Source organism: Dipodomys merriami, unplaced genomic scaffold (genome assembly GCF_024711535.1).
Source record: "Dipodomys merriami isolate MVZ:Mamm:240054 unplaced genomic scaffold, mDipMer1.0.p SCAF_1, whole genome shotgun sequence".
Taxonomy (NCBI): domain Eukaryota; kingdom Metazoa; phylum Chordata; class Mammalia; order Rodentia; family Heteromyidae; genus Dipodomys; species Dipodomys merriami.
The window spans coordinates 30,640,559-30,658,534 of NW_027202270.1; the positions used below are offsets into that span (position 1 = coordinate 30,640,559).

The 17,976-nt window shown below is 41.9% G+C and overlaps 1 protein-coding gene across 3 annotated transcripts in view; it reads right to left on the bottom strand.

Annotated features, from left to right (window-relative positions):
* The window catches only part of LOC138825050 (uncharacterized protein KIAA2012 homolog), a 118,653-nt gene extending 101,017 nt beyond the window's left edge, over nucleotides 1–17,636 (bottom strand). For all 3 annotated transcript variants that reach the window (XM_070019431.1, XM_070019437.1, XM_070019421.1), the window contains exons 1-3: nucleotides 17,298–17,636; nucleotides 15,863–16,144; nucleotides 1,492–1,651 (exon numbers count right to left, since the gene is read on the bottom strand). In XM_070019431.1, coding sequence (XP_069875532.1) covers nucleotides 1,492–1,651; nucleotides 15,863–16,144; nucleotides 17,298–17,381 — 526 coding nt within the window. In that variant the 5' untranslated portion in view covers nucleotides 17,382–17,636. The remainder of the gene's footprint in view (nucleotides 1–1,491; nucleotides 1,652–15,862; nucleotides 16,145–17,297) is intronic.
* Between the last annotated feature and the right edge of the window lie 340 nt (nucleotides 17,637–17,976).

Below are 17,976 nucleotides of genomic sequence, written 5' to 3' on the forward strand. Positions count from 1 at the left end.
CCTTGTAGAAGGCATGGACTTGAAGTGCTGAGAGAGTGTATCATGACTTGGAAAATAAAGGGGCAGAGAACATACTAGAATCATGAGATGTGAGAGGAGAGAGAGGTAGGGACATAGGGCTAGAGTGCCTTCCCACCAATGTCACCAAAGTTCTTCCAGTTTGAGACACTCCCTTCAAGGAGGGCTATGGCAAGGGGCTCATGAATCTCAGTGTTCTTTGTTTAGATCACATATTTAGCCACATGGTTCCCAGGGAGGGGCCGGGACCTTTTGTTGTTGGTATTGTTGTGTAGAGGGATCGCTAACCTTGAAGATGTTGGGCCCCGGTTATAGGGCAGTGGTCTGTATCTCCTAGGCCCTATCCAGATAAACACATTTCTGGTTAAGAGGCACTTTTCTCACAAGTATAAAATAAACGCAACTGTCTGCCCTCATGGAATTGTTATGGAATTGTAAAATGGAATTGTAAAATTGTAAAATGAATTGCCAGACAAGCCCATACCTCTCATTTTGCTTCAAGTTATTGAAGGGGAGAGAGACGTTATCTCTCCTTTCCCAGGGTAAACATATAAAGTAAAAAAACAAAGCCAATATTCCTTTGGTCTTCCCTGTTAGTTGGTGCTAAGGAAATGGCAAACATCAACGTGGGTACTAGCCCAGCTGGCCATCACCGCTCATCCCCATTAAGCATGCCCAGTACATTTACATTTCAGATAAACAATGAATACTTTTAAAAGGAGATATAGTTGTGCTAAATATTGCAAGTTTTACGTGCATAGAGATGTGTGCACATATGCTAAATCTGGTAGTTCAAATCCCTGTTTCCTGTTTTCAAAGTCTTTGTAGAGTGAATTGGGGTTTTCCCATCTACAGAAGAATGTACTTCACACCTAAGGGGATTTTGTGGGAGAGCTACACATTTGCATTTTGTGCTAGAGTCTTCACATTTGCATTTCCTGGAGGATCTGAGATCACCTGAGACAGAGAGCTACTACTCAGTGTTGGGAAGAATGAGAGCTATGTTATTAGGGAAGATCTCATTTCTGGTCCCAGCTCTGCTTTTTGCTAAAAGTCTTTGGACAACTATTTTGCTTCTTTGGAACTCTCTCTCTCTCTCCCTCTCTCTCTCTCTCTCTCTCTCTCTCTCTCTCTCTCTCTCTCTCTCTCTCTCTCTCTCTCTCTCTCTCTCTCTCTCTCTCTCTCTCTCTCTTTTTTCTGAGTTGGTACACTCTGAATCCTATGAATGGGGAAGATTGGGTAGAAGTTCTGGCTTGATGTGGTGTGGAGATTCTGAGTGTGAGGGGTTTAAGTAAAGGTTAAGACTTCTGGCTGCCCTTCCTTCTGTAAATGTGGAGGAGAGAGGGTAAGGCAGGGTGTGGTGGAGGCCTGGAGCTACCAAGCTAGGGGACTTGGCTTTAATACAAAACTGGATTTGATATTTCTAGCAGAATGAGAGATGCTGGGCTTCACCCCTTCCCCTTCCCCACTGACCTGCATATTGGAGCCTGTAGAGGGTGTTGGGAGTCCATGTCCGCAAGAGCCCTCGCAGGTATCTCTTGGCTGAATACCCAGGCTGGATCTGCCGTTGTGCCTGGATCCCCGGCTGATTTCGGAAGTAGAGGTATGGTTGCCAGGCTCTGTCCTCTTCCCTCTGTTGGGGACAACAGTCAGGAAACAGCACAACTGCTGAACCTCCAAGCCTCTCACACTGGTTAGCACAATCCTCATCAGTAATCCAGAGATGCCCAGAAGGTGCCAGAAGGCACCCAAAACCAGATGCCTCGGCTAATATACATAAACCTGGAATCCACAGAGCAAAGCTGGGGAGGAGTCCCTGCAGATTTTCAGTTGGAAGGGGAAGGAGAAATGATGAATACCAGACCCTATGTTGAGACAGAGCTCAGAAGAAAACCCATTACCAGGTCCAGCCTGAGGAAATCATGTTTTAGTCCCTCCCAAAATGTCTGTCCTGCAAAGGGAAAGCTGGTATGTAAATCAGCCTCTACACTGTGCTTTTAATACAGATAACGGGACAGACACACAGGGAGCCTGGCATTTTGAAACTATTTGGCTTGATTGCATTGCATTTCAGCTAGCAGAGTTTTCTGGGAACTTTCTGGCAAAGTCAGTTCTGCCATGCATGACTTTGTGAGGGAATAAATGTATAATAACATCATACACTTGAGTAGGAATTTGTATTATACAAAGACCTTTTAGCCTCATTAAAATCTTAAAAGGTGGACTGAGTTAATACTTAAATGATACAGAAACTCTCAGGATGATTGCTTAAGCACAGAATAGCGAACATGTGATACTTGTATTGATATCTCTGGCTTTGCCCCTTTGTCCATGGCAGGCATCACTAATCAATCATGGTATTCTTTATCTGATTGGATATAATCTCAGAATCCATTCTCCAATTTTTTTGTGTGTATGGGCATCTGGACTCAAACACCTGCTCATGGCTGTTGCTTTATCACCGAGTTGTGCCTACAAGCCTATCTTTTTTTCTGGTTAATTGGAGATGGAGTCCTCAGTGGAAGGATTCAATGAGCTGAGCTATATAAAGTATATTCTCTATACTTGCACTAGGTGGTCAATAAACAAACTTCTGTTTATTGTTTATTAGTCTGTCTCTGACCCTTCATTCTCCTACTGGGCTGGGAATGTGGTTTAGTGGTAGAGTGCTTGTCTAGCACTCATGAAGCCCTAGGTTGGATTCCTCAGTACCACATAAAGAGAAAAAGCTGGAAGTGGCTCAAGTGGTAGTGTTAGCCTTGAGCAAAAGAAGCTGAGGGACAGTGCCTATGCCCTGAGTTCAAGCCCCAGAACTGATTTAAAAAAAAAAAAAAAAGCTTGTGACTGCATTGGGCCCATCCAGATAATCCATGATAATATCCCCATTTGATCCCATCTGTCCTGACAGCAATGGGGCACATACCTGTAATTGCAGCACCCAAGATGCAGAGGTAAGAAAGTGAGGGTTCAAGGCCAGTCCTGAGCTACATAGCAAAACCCAGACTCAGAAACCCAAGAGCTAGGGATGTAACATATATAATTATATGTAGAAATAAACAGAACCTGAATCTAATTAAGGGACTACTTAGTAGGAGAAGGGGGAGATGGATGGGTAAAAGGAAGATAAAAGTGAACAAATTTGAGATACATTGCAAGTATGTGTAGAACCTTAATGAAGCTGTTGATCAGTAGGGGTGGGGAGAACACAGAAAGAGAAACAGGTTATGTTTGGGTTGCTAATCACATGGCTTTTGGTTTGTTTGCTTGCTTCTTTGTTTTCAGAGCTAGGGATTGCATTCAGAGACTTCCACATGCTAGGAACGCACCCTTACCACTGAGCTCAGAAGTCATAGATAGATGTTATTGGGGAAGGGGGTAGTCAACTATTTTTGTGTGTGGGTGTGCTAGTCCTGGGGCTTGAACTCAGGGCCTGGGGACTGTCTCTAAGCTTTTTTTGTTCAAGGCTAGCATTTGATCACTTGAACCACAGCTCTTCTTTCAGCTTTTTGGTAGGTAATTGGAGATGTGTCGCACAAACTTTCCTGCCCAGCTAGCTTCAAATCATGATCCTCAGATCTCATCCTCCTGAGTAGCTAGGATTATAGACATGAGCCACCAGCATCCAACTGGGTCTTGCTTTTACATCTAGGCTACCGTTCTATGTCCTTTGATTGATAAGTTCAGACTATTAAGACTATTAAAGTTTTAATGTTAATATCAAAAGGTATATCATATTTCCTTTGATACTTTGTTGTTTTTTTTCTTATTTCAGCCTTGGGACTCTACTTATCTGGTAGGTTTATTTATTTATTTTTTTGTATTTTCCTGTTTGGGGTTTTCTTCTGTGCATAAGATTCCTTTAAGTATTTTTTACAGGCTCGTTTAGTATTTTAAGTTCCTTTCGCTTTTGTTTATCATGGATGGTTTTCATTTTTCCCTCAATTATAAAAAATAGGTTCACTAGACTAGGTTGGCAACTGTTCTTTCAGGGCTTATTTTTTATTTTTGCCAGTCCTGGGGCTTGAACTCAGGGCCTGGCCACTGTCACTGAGATTCTTTTTGTTCAAGGCTAGTGTTCTGCCACTTGAGCCACAGTGCCACTTCCAGCTTTTTCTGTTATTGTGATGCTGAGGAATTGAACCCAGGGCTTCATGCATGCAAAGCAAGCACTCTATCACTAAGCCACATTCCCAGCCCTCAGGGCTTGAATTTTATGCCCTCTATACCCTCCCAACATTCAGTGTTTGTATTGACATATTTGCTGTTATTCTAATGGCTGTGCCATTGTAAATTATGTTTATTTTCTTTTGCAGCTTTCAGTATTCTGTCTTTATTCTATAAAAATTATTTATGAGACAGCCAGTCTCCCAGGCTAGCTTTGAATAACTAGTCTCAAGTGATTTTTTTCAGCTTCCTGATTAGTTGGGACTATAAGCATTTCCCACTGAGCCTGGTTTAATAAAAAATTTTAAGAAAATGCTTGAAGCAATGGAACTGCCAACTACCTTGTATGTATTGTGTACACACATTCAGCCACCACCCTGTCCTCCATAGGTATGTGTGATTAATAGGTATGTGAGGATGAGATGGGCGCCGGGGGCTCACGCCTGTAATCCTAGCTACTCAGGAGGCTGAGATCTGAGGATCATGGTTCAAAGCCAGCCCAGACAGGAAAGTTCGTGAGACTCTTATCTCCAATTAACCACCAGAAAACTGGAGTGGCGCTGTGGCTCAAGTAGTAGAGCGCGCACCTTGAGCTGAAGAGCTAGGGACAGTGCCCAGGTCCAGAGTTCAAGACCCACGACCAAAAAAAAAAATGTTGATGATGATAATGATGATGATAAAAAAGACAGTCACCATCCCTGCTTTCTTTACACTTGCATAGCATATTAGTATAGTCCAGATCTTCTCAGACTGTTTTATATCAAGTGCTACTGGGACATAAATCTGTCTTTCTCATTAGCTCTCACACTCCTGTTAGTTACAGTTATGCTCTCTGCCTACCATAGTCTGGCAACTATCATGTTATCCAATGACTGTAGAGAATCTGCTATATGTCAACAGTATTCTGGCACTGGCTGCTTAATAACCACACACTAGTCGTTAGCTCAGTAGAATGGAAAAATCTAATAATTTAGTCTCTACATCCCTGTGATTCCCTGCCCTGTTTCCAGAGGTATTGGTTCCAGCTTGAAATCCTGCTCTCAGCAACAGGACTGGTGTTAGTGTGCTCTGGCAAAGAGCAAATCTTAGAACAGAAAATGACTACCTATGCAGTTATACCTATGCAGTTGTGACTGGAGACAGTCCTGGGGCTGTGTACCTAGAGAGAGGTAGGGGCAGGGTGAGAGGGGTGGACATGTGAGATCGCATCTGAAAGCCTGAAAAGACTTCTTCAGGCTCTACCTGCTTTAATCAGCCTTGTACACACCCTGCATTCTCAGTCAGCCCCTTTCTCTGCAGGTCTAATTGCTAAGATTTTGTGCAAATGATACAATCATTGACATGCCAGACCATATAGAAGAAAATAATGAATTAATTTAATTTTTCTCATTAATGCAATATTATAACAAGTCTTGATTCTTGATCAAATCATTTAGCATCAAAAGGTTTTTTTTTTTTAATTTTTTATGCCAGTCCTAGGTGCTGTCCCTTAGCTTTTTCACGTTTTCTTTCAAGGCTTGAGACGCAGCTTCATTTTCAGTTTTTTGGTGGTTAATTGGAGATAAGCATCTCATGGACTTTTCTACCCAAGTTGACTTCAAACTACAATCCTCAGTTCTCAATCTCTTGGGTAGGGAGGGTTACAGACATGAGCCACAGTGCCCAAGTAAAAGCTTTTTCTTTGATAAGTCCAACTTACCTATTTTTTTCCTTTTTTGCTTATATTTTCATGTCATAACCAAGAAATTGTCAAATGCAATTTTGTGAAGCTTTTCTCCCATGTTTTCTAAGATTTTTTTCTGTTTTTGTTTGTTTGTTTGTTTGTTTTTTGTTTTGGTTTTGGGTCTTGAACTCTGGGCCTGGGCACTGTCCCTCAGCTCTTCAGCTCAAAGCTAGCACTCTACCACTTGAGCCACAGAGCTACTTCCGGTTTTCTGGTGGTTTATTGGAGATAAGAGTCTTACAGACTTTCCTGGCCAGGCTGGCTTTGAACTGCGATCCTCAGATCTTACCTTCCTGAGTAGTTAGGATTACAGGTGTGAGCCACCAGCCCCTGGTGAGTTAATTTTTTAAATAGTGTAAGGTAGGGACCCAACTTCAATTTGGCATGTACACACACACACACACACACACACACACACACACACACACACACACACACACACACACACACACACACGCACGCAATAAAAGGACATCAAAGGACTCCATTAGCTGGGCACTGGTAGCTCACACCTGTAATCCTAGCTACCCAGTAGGCTAAGATCTGAGGTTCACAGTTCAAAGCCAGCTTGAGCAAGAAAGTCCATGATACTCTTATCTCCAATCAACCAACAGAATAGGCAATGGTGCTGTGGCTCAAAGTAGTAGAGCACTAGCTTTGAGCAAAAGAGGTCAGGAATAGTGTCCAGGCTCTGAGTTCAAGCCCTATGACCACCACTACCACCATCACCACCACCAATGACAACAAAAAGACACCATTAGCAGAGTGAAACAATAACCTATACAATGAGGAGAAATATTTGTAAATTTCAGTTAGAAGTCTTACAACTCACCAATAAATACTAGCCTCATTTAACAATTAGCAAATAACTTGAATAGATATTTAGACAAAAAGGTGCTCCAAAACTGAAGGTTTTTTTTTTTTCTCCTCCTAAAGGACATATAAGTAATGGCCAATCAGCAAATGACAAGATGCTCAATGTCAACTGCCTCCAGGGAAGTGCATTTAAATCACCACTGCAGTGAGATGTTTCACCACCATTAGAATGGTTAACACGAAAATTAAAAGAGGGCTGGGAAGGTGGCTCAGTGGTAGAGCGCTTGCCTTGCATGCCTGAGGCCCTGGGTTCGATTCCTCAGCACCACATAAGCAAAAAGAAAAAAGCCGGAAGTGGTGCTGTGGCTCAAGTGGTAGAGCGCTAGCCTTGAGCTGAAGAGCTGAGGGACAGCGCCCAGGCCCAGAGTTCAGGCCCCATGACCGGATAAAAAAAAAATTAAAAAAAAAAAAAAAAAAAAGAAAATTAAAAGAGAAGGCAGAAACCCAGTGTGAGTGGGGATGTGGAGAAAGGAAAACACAGAGTTGCCATATCATCCATCAATTTCACTTCTGGATCTAGTCATAGAGGGACTGACACTTGTACACTTGTATACTTAAGACATTATTCACAGTAGCCAAAATTTGAAAGCAATCCAAGGATCCTTCAATAGATGTGAGGATTTTTTTTTTAAATGTGGTATACACATACACAATGGAATATTACCTAGCTTTTAAATGGAATGAAAATAAATAAATAAAAGGAATGAAATTCCGGTACATGTGGCAACATGAATGAACCTTCAAGACGTTATATTAAGTGAAATGAGCCAGCCACGAAAGATTGGCCACTGTGATCCCACTCATGAAGTACTTAGAGGAATTAAATTCATAGAGAGTGAAGTAGAAAGGAGGGTGTCAGGGACTGGGGAATGAGATGTTAATGTTGAATGGATACAGTGCTTCTGTTAGGAAACATGAAACAAAATTTGAAAATGGATGATAGTGATGATTGTACCACAGGCGAATGTACTTCTGGCCACTGACCTGTGCGTGTAATGATAGTTAAAATGGTTGTCATGAAGCCAGGTGTCAGTAGCTCACTTGTAATCCTAGTTTGTAATCCTGATTTATAATCCTAGCTAACTCAGAAGGCTGAGATCTGAGGATTACAGTTCAAAGCCAGCCCTGGCAGGAAACTCTGTGAGATTCTTACCTCCAATAAACCACCAGAAAACCAAATGGCCCTGTGGCTCAAGTGGTAGAGCTCTATTATTATATAATATATTATTATTAATATAATACTATGTAATATATTAATATAGAATAATATAGTGATATAATATAATAATTATATAATTTATGCTTGTTATGCAAAGAAGCTGATGGATGAAGGACATAAAGCTTTGAAAATCAAGAGTCTACTGGATCATGTATAAGGTATACTATAAAAATGTTACCTATAAGGGGCTGGGAAGGTGGCTCAGTGGCAGAGTGCTTGCCTTGCATGCATGAGGCCCTAAATTCAATTCCTCAGCACCACATAAGCAGAAAAAGCTGGAAGTGGTGCTGTGGCTCAAGTGGTAGAGTGCTAGCCTTGAACTGAGGAGCTGAGGGTCAGCACCCAGGCCCAGAGTTTAGGCCCCAAGACGAACAAAAAAATAAGTTACCTATAATGAAGATTGATTTTAATGAAAATCTGATTTGTTTCCTTAGAGATATAAAGGGTTAGTTTAAGGAATGTTTTGGAAGATTTGGAGAAGACCACAATTTTCCATTGCTTTTCTTTTCTTTTCTTCTTTTTGCCAATTCTGGGGCTTGAACTCTGGGCCTGGATGCTGTCCCTCAGTTCCTCAGCTCAAGGCTAGTGCTCCACCACTTGTGCCACAGCGCCACTTCCAGCTTTTTCTGCTTGTGTGGTGCTGAGGAATCAAACCCAGGGCCTCTTGCATGCAAGGCAAGCACTCTATCACTGAGCCACCTTCTCAGCCAGCTTTTTTTTTTTTGTTTTAATTTAATTAAAAAAATTTTTTTTCTGTTGGTTATGGGGCTTGAACTCTGGGCCTGAGTGCTGTCCCCGCTCTTCAGCTCAAGGCTAGCTCTCTATCACTTGAGCCACAGCTCTACTTCACGGTTTTCTAGTGGCTTATTGGAGATAAGAGTTTCACGACTTTCCCTGCCTGGGCTGGCTTCAATCCTCAGATCTCAGCCTCCTGAGTAGCTAGGATTACAGGTGTGAGCCACCAGTGCCCCGGCTTTTTTTTTCTTTCTTTCTTTTTTGTAGCACTGAGGTTTGAACTTAGGGCTTTGTACTTGTTAGGTGGATATTCTACCACTTGAACCACACTCGCAACTCTTTTTGCTCTGATTGTTTTTGATATAGGATCTCACTTTTTGCCAAGCTGGCCTGGACTTTGATCCTCCTTTTTATGCTTTTTGTTAGGAGGACAGATGCCTGGTACCATATCATCAACACGGTTACTGTTGTTGAGATGGGCATCTCTCAAGTTTCTTGTTCAGGCTGGCCTAGATCCGTAATCCTGCTTATCTTAGTCTCTCTAGTAGCTAGGATTACAGATGTGAGCCACTGTGCCTGTCACCTTAGATCCACTTTTTGTGAATACAGTGAAAACTGGGAGATATATTTTTTCTTCTAAGGAACGTGTTAAGAGTGGAAAGAGTAGAACTTTGAAATCTGTTATTTGTCCAAGCTCCATTTATGGTTTAGCTGTATAATTTAGGCAAGTTATTTCATGTCAAGCTCTAGTTTTTCTTCCTTTAAGTTGGAGGTAATCCTAGTACCTAGCTAAGACTATAAATGGAATATACAGATGGAGTGATATATAAAAAAAACTGGGGCCTACTGTGGACACTCAGTGTGTGAGTGTTGTAGACATTACTTTTGAGCTCATGGGCTGGGCTGAAAACATTTCTCTTATATCTAGGTTTGCCATAGTCCCTGAATGCCACTGCTCAGATGAGGACACCAGAAGGGGAGACAGTCAGTCACTCTTTCTCTCTTTCACATCCCTAACACTTTGTTGGACAGCCATCAGATAGCATGCTGAGTGCCAGTGGATCACACCTGTAATCCTAGATACTCAGGTGACTGAGATCAGGGGATCATAGTTCAAAGCTAGCCCAGGCAGAAAAGTCCATGAACCTCTTACTTCCAATTTATCAGCAAAAAGCCAGAAGTAGAGCTATGGCTCAAGTTGGAGAGTACCATCCTTGAGTGGAAAAGCTAAGGGACAGTGCCCAGGCTAAGTTTATGCCCCAGTATGGGCACAAGCAAAACAAAACAAAACAAAATACCAAGTAACATTTTACTTCTTAGGGACCCAAACAAACAAATAACATGATTGGCAAAGGCAGCTTCCATCCTCCTGATGCTTTGCTAAAAGAATAAAAGGTAATTTATTATCCTTTTCTTTATTTCCTACTTGATGGTTAGTCTTTGTAGGTTTAAGTAGGAAAAATGAATGATTTGAATAGGTATTTCTCACACTATTTCCTTACTTGATAGAAGGGTAAGCTGAAAATTCCTTCAAAGGTTAGACACTGGCTAAACATAATTGAATAATTAAGTACTGTGAGTATTAGGCTGTGGGGAGAAACTAGTATAGAAACAATATAGAACTATTCAGTAGAACAAGGCTGACAATGCTTTTAAATGCAGCCCATTTATAAGGGAAATTGGTTGAAATCTTCTATGGTTATCTAAGCCAAGTCTGTCTTTCAGTGAAATAGAGAAATGACATGTCCTTGGAATTTAATTTTAAGACAGATAATTTTAATATAGTACTTAAAGTCCCATGGTTGGACATTGCCATGACAATTTCTGTAAATTTCACCTGTAAAATTTCACATATTGGACAAGTTTGGTAAAAACCATTAAAATGCCACATAACCACTAAGTATGGAGTCATTGATTACTGATATTATTTTAGGAGATGGGCCTTTGTGAGGTTATTAAAATTAGATGAAGATGAGGGTGCTGCCCCTGATGACATTAGTGACTTAATAATAAGCTTGCTCATTGCTCTGTCTTGCCACGTATATTGTCTGTCATGTTATAATGCAGCAAGAAGACCCTGGGCAGATGTGGAGCAGATGCTAGTACCGTGCCTTGAGCCCTTTAGAACCTCTGCTTTTTGTACACTACCCTATCTGTTATATTCAGTTACAACAGTGGAAAGTGGACTAAGACAGACATTTAAATATTTTCAAAATTAACTATAAGTCTTGTCCCTCAGAGTTACAGCATGTAAACCTTTATATTTTTCCATACAAAAGCATTTTTAATAATTTAATTATTTGAACATAGAATTAAAATGCTTCAAAAAGACAAGCATATGAAAACTATCACCAGACTTACAAAATTCTAAAAATATAAAGAGTATATTTATAGGAATATACCAAAACAATTTGGAAATTGCTTAATATTTTGCAACAATGACTTGAAAGACACTATGGAATTCTGCTATAATAAAAGAACATGATTTTGATGATCGTTAAAAAAATCACAAGTTATAATTATCTAGGCTTTATAGCTATCTTTGTTGTTGTTGTTGTTTTGGTCGGTAGTGGGGCTTGAACTCTGGGCTTGGGCGCTGTCCCTGCACTCTTCAGCTCAAGGCAAGCGCTCTACCGCTTGAGCCACAGCACCATTTCTGGTTTTCAGTGGTTTATTGGAGATAAGAGTCTCACGGACTTTTGTGCCCGGGCTGGCTTTGAACTGCGATCCTCAGATCTCAGCCTCCTGAGTAAGCTAGGATTACAGGCGTGAGCCACTGGCACCCAGCTTTTATAGCTATCTTATTTCCAACCATGGAGAAGCTGAATAAAAGAAGAGACCACAAGTCCCTCCCCCACAGTATAACCCCTGCTTTCACTATATTTGATGTCGGTATAATTTGTAGAGGAGAGGGGGAAAAACAAGTCGTTTAAGGATACAGGTGGACCCGTTGCAACAATGAGAAGTACAAGTTGTCATGTTGAAAACGAACTTTACAACTTTGGTGAGGGGGGGAAGGGGGGGAGGATTGGGTGGGGGGTGGGGGGAGGCTGGGAAGGGATGTGAAGGGCAAACAAAGGAGGAGGCTGCAATGCTTGATAAGAAATGTACTCATAGCTACCAGCACAACTATGTTTATTGCAGCATTATTTACCATAGCTAAGATATGGAACCAACCCAGATGCCCCTCAGTAGATGAATGGATCAAGAAAATGTGGTATATATACACAATGGAATTCTATGCCTCCATCAGAAAGAATGACATTGCCCCATTTGTTAGGAAATGGAAAAACTTGGAAAAAATTATATTAAGTGAAGTAAACCAGGCCCAAAGAAACATAGGTCCCATGGTTTCCCTTATTTGTAATATCTAGTATATGTATGAGTCAAGTGGAAAAGGTCAGATAATGTGATGTCAGGAAAATGAACCCTTAGATGTGTATTTTAATGTTTTTTTCTTTCATGCATGTGTTTCTAACGCATTTATAAGATTATCTCTTTGTTGCTTTGTATGTCCCTCTCCCACAGTATAACCCCTGCTTTCACTATATTTGATGTCAGTATAACTTGTGGAGGAGATGGGGAAAAACCAGTTGTTTAAGGATACAGGTGGACCTGTTGCAACAATGAGAAGTACAAGTTGTCATGTCCAAAACGAGCTTTACAACGTCAGTGCGGGGGGGGGGGGGGAAGGGGGGGAAGGAGAAGGATTGGGATTGGGGGGGAGGGGGGAGGCTGGGAAGGGATGTGAAGGGTAAACAAAGGAGGAGGCTGCAATGCTTGGTAAGAAATGTACGCATTATCCTGCCCATGTAATTGTAACTCCTCTGTACAGTATGTTCACAAATAAAATTAAATTAAAAACAAAAAGAAGTGTACTCATTATCTTGCCCATGTAATTGTAACCCCTCTGTACAGTATGTTCACAAAAAATAATAAATTAAAAAAAAAAGAAGAGGGCTGGGAAGGTGGCTCAGTGGTAGAGCGCTTGCCTTGCATGCTTGAGGCCCTGGGTTCGATTCCTCAGCACCACATAAGCATAAAAGAAAAAAGCCGGAAGTGGTGCTGTGACTCAAGTGGTAGAGCGTTAGCCTTGAGCTGAAGAGCTGAGGGACAGTGCCCAGGCCCAGAGTTCAGGCCCCACGACCGGACCCAAAAACAAACAAACAAACAAACAAACAAAAAAGAAGAGACCTCAAGAAGAATAGTTTTAACTTTAGGAAGGTTGAACAAAATTTCCTTGGTTTAAATACAACAAACAGACAAAGTAGCAAATAAGGACATGTTTCTATGTATCTAGAAGTCTGAGAAATCTGACATGGAATCTCTTAGTTTGACTTTGCTACTTAGGAAGTGAAGCCATGGGACAATATACAGAGTATAAATTCCAAAGATATAACCATATTGTGTCACCGGACTCATGCATAGAACTGGAGATTGTGGAAGATGCTTTAAACATGGAATCGTACTCCCTTAGGACAGTCTAGATTCTCCCAAGTCTGAATGGGGCTGAGTGATGTGGGTTTTGTGGTCTCCATTTTAGCTCTTTACTTAGAATATAGGTTTGTTTTTTTCTTTTTACATTTTTCCTAGTTTATGTGGACAAAGAAATATTGACCCTGAGGAAGACATCATGGTTATTGGTAGGCTGAATTTACATCACAAATTTGCTAGGAAAGTACTCTAATATGGTATTGGTGATGGAGAGATAGGTAGTCCCAGGTTTGAATCCTGGCTCTCATTTACAAGACTCTCTTCCTTGGTCAAGTTACACAGTTCCTTTGAACTTTCATTTTTTCTTCTTTGTTTTTTTTTGGGGTCCGGTCGTGGGGTCTGAACTCTGGACCTGGGCGCTGTCCCTCAGCTCTTCAGCTCAAAACTAGTGCTCTACCACTTGAGCTCTACCACTTCCAGCTTTTTTCTTATGTGGTGCTGAGGAATCGAACCCAGGACCTCATGCATGCAAGGCAAGCGCTCTACTACTGAGCCACCTTCCCAGCCCCTCGTTTCTTCTTCTATGAAAGTAGGCCAGTGTGTTGCATCATGCCTAAATCCTAGCACTCAGGACACTGAGACGGTAAGATCACAAGTTTGAGACCAGACTGGGCTACAGAGTGAAGTCCTGTCTCAACAAAACAAAACAAATAAAGGAAGGTGCTATGAAAAACCACATCTCATAAGGCCATTGCAAGGAATAAACAGAACAGTAGCCATAAAGTAACAGCAAATGTTTGATATCCATTTCATTCAAGGATTTGTGATTTCAAGACAGAATAATTGGGCTTTTTTTTTTTTTAACCAGTCCTGGGGCTTGAACTCAGGGCCTGGATACTGTCCCCGAGCTTCTTTTGCTCAAGGTTAGTACTCTTCCACTTGAGCTACAACACCACTTCTGGCTTTTTCTGCTTATGTGGTAATAAGGAATAGAACCCAGGGCTTCTTCATGCATGCTAGGCAAAGCACTCTACCACTAAGCCACATTCCCACCCCTAATTGGGCATTTGGTCAAGGACAATAAACCTCTCTACTTTGAAAGAGGGGAAGAAGGTTGAGAAGTTTTTTCTTTTGGAAGTTTTGCCCAGGGTGGAGGTGGGTGATGGATTGTCCAATAATGATAATGACAGAATGTCTAAGAAACCTTGAAAACATCATGCATGACCAAATTATTCATTCCACAAACATTTAAGGAAACAATTTCAACATAACCCCTTCCCTAGAGATCAGTATTGGCTGATGGTCAAAGAGATTAAATCTCAATACATAATAGAATGGGAATGAGGTACATCTACTTAGGAGAGAAGGAGATGCCTTTAGTGAGGAGATGGTTTTGTTGTTGTTGGAAATTTGAACTCCAGGCCTGGGTGCTGTCTCTGAGCTCTTTTGCTCAAGGCTAGTGCTCTACCACTTTGAGCCAGATAAGTCTCATGAGACTTTCCTGCCCCAAGTGGCTTTAAACGACGATCCTCAAACCTCAGCCTCCTGAATAGCTAGGATCACAGGGAACCACCATTGCCTAGCAGGAGATGAATTTGAGTTGTAGAATTAGTTAGATGTAGAGGCATGCGTGAAAGTGTAGTCATAAAAGGGGGCTGTCACTGGTAGGGCCTTGACTAGCCCATGGTTGAGGCAGAAATAAGAACAAGTGGCAGATGTGGCCAGACATGAGAAAGAAGGCCAATGTGAGAAGGGTCAGGGTTCAGAAGCTAACGCTTTATTGATCAGGAGAAACTTATAGAAACTATGGAGTACTCACTATCTCTAACCTAGAATTCCATAAAGTGTCACGTAATAGACTGTGTCCTCTGGCCTCAGCTAATGGGCTGCTGTGTGTAGTCTATAAAGCAGAGGCCATGTGTGCGTCTTACAAAATGTTGGAAGGTATAAATCAGAAAAGGAGCACAGGGACTTTCTCTTAATTTTAAATGCGGTGTGGAAAAAGTCATTAACTTATCTTGAAGATGCTGAAGGATTCAAGTAAATATTTAAAATGTTCTCCTTTCCACAAATCCACGGACATCAGGGGTAGAAGGGTGATGCTTGTGGCTAGGGGACAGAATTCAAGATTCTGATGAAGTGTCTGCCAGTTTGGATCTGTCTGAACGCTGAAAATGACTTGTGTTACTAGAATTGAGAGGAACTAAAAAGACAAAATACTGATACCAGAGCTCTTTATGGGTTCAGAGTCCTTTTCTGTGTATTATCTACAGAAGTCTCATGGTGATTGTGGTGGCAGGTCTGCCTAATGGTATAATTCCATCCTAGAAATGAAGAAATGAGGGTCTGAGTGGTTCATGCATTCTCTTTTTTCTTTTCTTTCTTTTTTTCTTGTCAGTCATGAGACTTGAACTCAGGATCTGGGTGCTGTCCCTGAGCTCTTTTTGCTCAGGTCTAGCGCTCTACCACTTTGAGCCACAGTACCACTTCTGGTTTTCTGGTGGTTAATTGGAGATAAAAGTCTTGTGGGCTTTCCTGCCTGGGCTGGCTTTGACCCATGATCCTCAGATCTCAGCCTCCTGAGTAGCTAGGATTACAGGCGTGAGCCTGGCAATTCATACCTTCTTTAGGGAACAAGAAGCTGGAACTAGACTTACAGGTACACAATCTCTTCTCCAAACTGCTCGGCTTACCTGCTTCTGTCCGTATGCCAAGATGGCTTTTTTGAGGTCTTGAAGTGTGTGCAGTTCAAGATTTAGCCTCTTCCTGTGACTTTTGGGGCGGTAGGGCCCTCTTCTCTCTTGGGACGGCCATGCTGAAATAGCTAAGCCTTCTGAATAGAGGATCAGAGCCCCCTTCCTCGTGCTGAATGTCTTAGGAAGAAAGAGGCTCCAGCAGTGCTGGTCAGCATTGCCATCATCCGGAGGTTTGCTGACCAGGATGTAGTCTTCTGGGGACTTCCAGTTCAAGTAGTCCTGCAGTGGGAAGAAGCTGCCTTGATCTGTACCTTCTAGAGCGAATACTGTACAAAGGGTTTAACATTAGTTTTCAGTTCTGATTTTTCTCTGAATTGTTTGTATGGAATTATGGAACATAATTACTCTTCTCCTCACATCTCAAGATTAATTAGAACCTAGGCAATCATTCTGTTTTATTCCATACAACTTTTAAGAGAACTATTCATGTCTGGAGGCTTAAGTAGGGTGGAGTACAGGTTACAAGCCAGTTAAAGTTTCCTGGTATGCAAGTAAGTAGTCAGAATTATCAAGGGCAGCAGATAACTTTGAAATCAGACCTGCACTCATTGGGAGTTTAACTAGGAGAAAATCATCCAGACCTACTACTTCTTCATCTGAGAGAATTCCTATACATTCCAGATGCTGTATAACATTACCTAATTTGGTTCTTTAGGAGCCTATAAAGTGGTAATATATCTCAGTAAGTAAATGCCATTGGCCATAGTGGTCCTTTGAAATTTTATATGTCTTTTAACATGGTTAAAGGTCAAACATCAGGACAAACTGCCCTGACAATGGAAATCTCTGTTTGACCCAAATTTGCAAAGTATCTTAAATGGATTTCTTATTCCTAGCAGGATTCAAGAAATAAGATTCCAGGGCAATAAGGAAATTTTGCCACCTCTTTAAAATCTCCCCCCCCCCCTTTGGCTTATAGTAAATATGAGTCCTGCGGGTTGAATTCCAGAAAGTTCAAGGAAGCCACTGAAATGGCCTGAGCACACCCAGCATTTCAGCCGCAGAGCACGCTTTCTAAACCTCAAACCACCTTTGCTTTGCCTAGAGACCAGATGGGAATTCTGGTCTTAAAACAGTCCGAATTCCAGACAATTTGGATTCTCCTTCAGTCTCAAGTAAAGGAGCTTAAGAGCCAGTGTGCAAGGGAAAGGAAGAGCCCAATGGTTATCTTGGGGTGTCAGGCAAACAACATCACTTTCCTGAGTTTCATGAAAGTAGGAAGATCTGCCAGTGATGCCCACCATCACACTACCTTACTGCCAACACACCCAAATCACACCCAAGTAGTTCACTCTCAAGTAAAAGGACGGAGCTTCTCCCTGCCCACCCCTCTTTTTTTTTTTTTTTTTTTTTTTTTAGCTGTGAGACTCACCTCTGGTTCAAAATAGACTTCCAACTTCTGTTTGCTCTGGACCAACTTCCCATGGCCTCGGCTCAGAAGAGAGAGGTTCAACATGTTTTCCCTCTCCTACCGCCTCTCAAGGGCAGTTCATCTTGGTTTTGAAGGCTCAAAAATGGGTCACACCCCAAGATTTCTGCAGCTCAGCAGCAAGCTGAAGGAAACCACGAACACTGGGCCTTTTATGAAATAGATTTTTTTCCTCCTTTCTTACAGCAGCTTCTTACTAACAACGAACAACTAGCCACACAGTGTAGACAGTGTGCATCTTTGTGGAGTGAAAAAACAAACTACATGCCCAGACACCTCCAGTCCTGGATTATCTATTCTCTGGACGACCACCTCTCTCTCTCCTTTCTGCCGAGCCCCTTGTTGTCTCTTGGTCCTGGTTGCTCTGTTAGCAGCTGTGTGCATCTACCGATCTGGGCCCCCAGCACCATCCTTCTCATTGTGAGCAGAGGTTGTTTCCTGGTTGCTATGGCAGCACAAGGAAATGAAGTCCCTTATCCCAGCTGAGGGAAGAGAGAGACAGCTGGGGGCAGTGTTCCTTCACTGGCTGGGGTTGGAAGTGGGGGAATATGCACCAGCTATTGAAGGGACCAGGCTTAGATTGCAAGTCTTGGGGTGGAGATGGGGGCCATGGTGGGCTTCC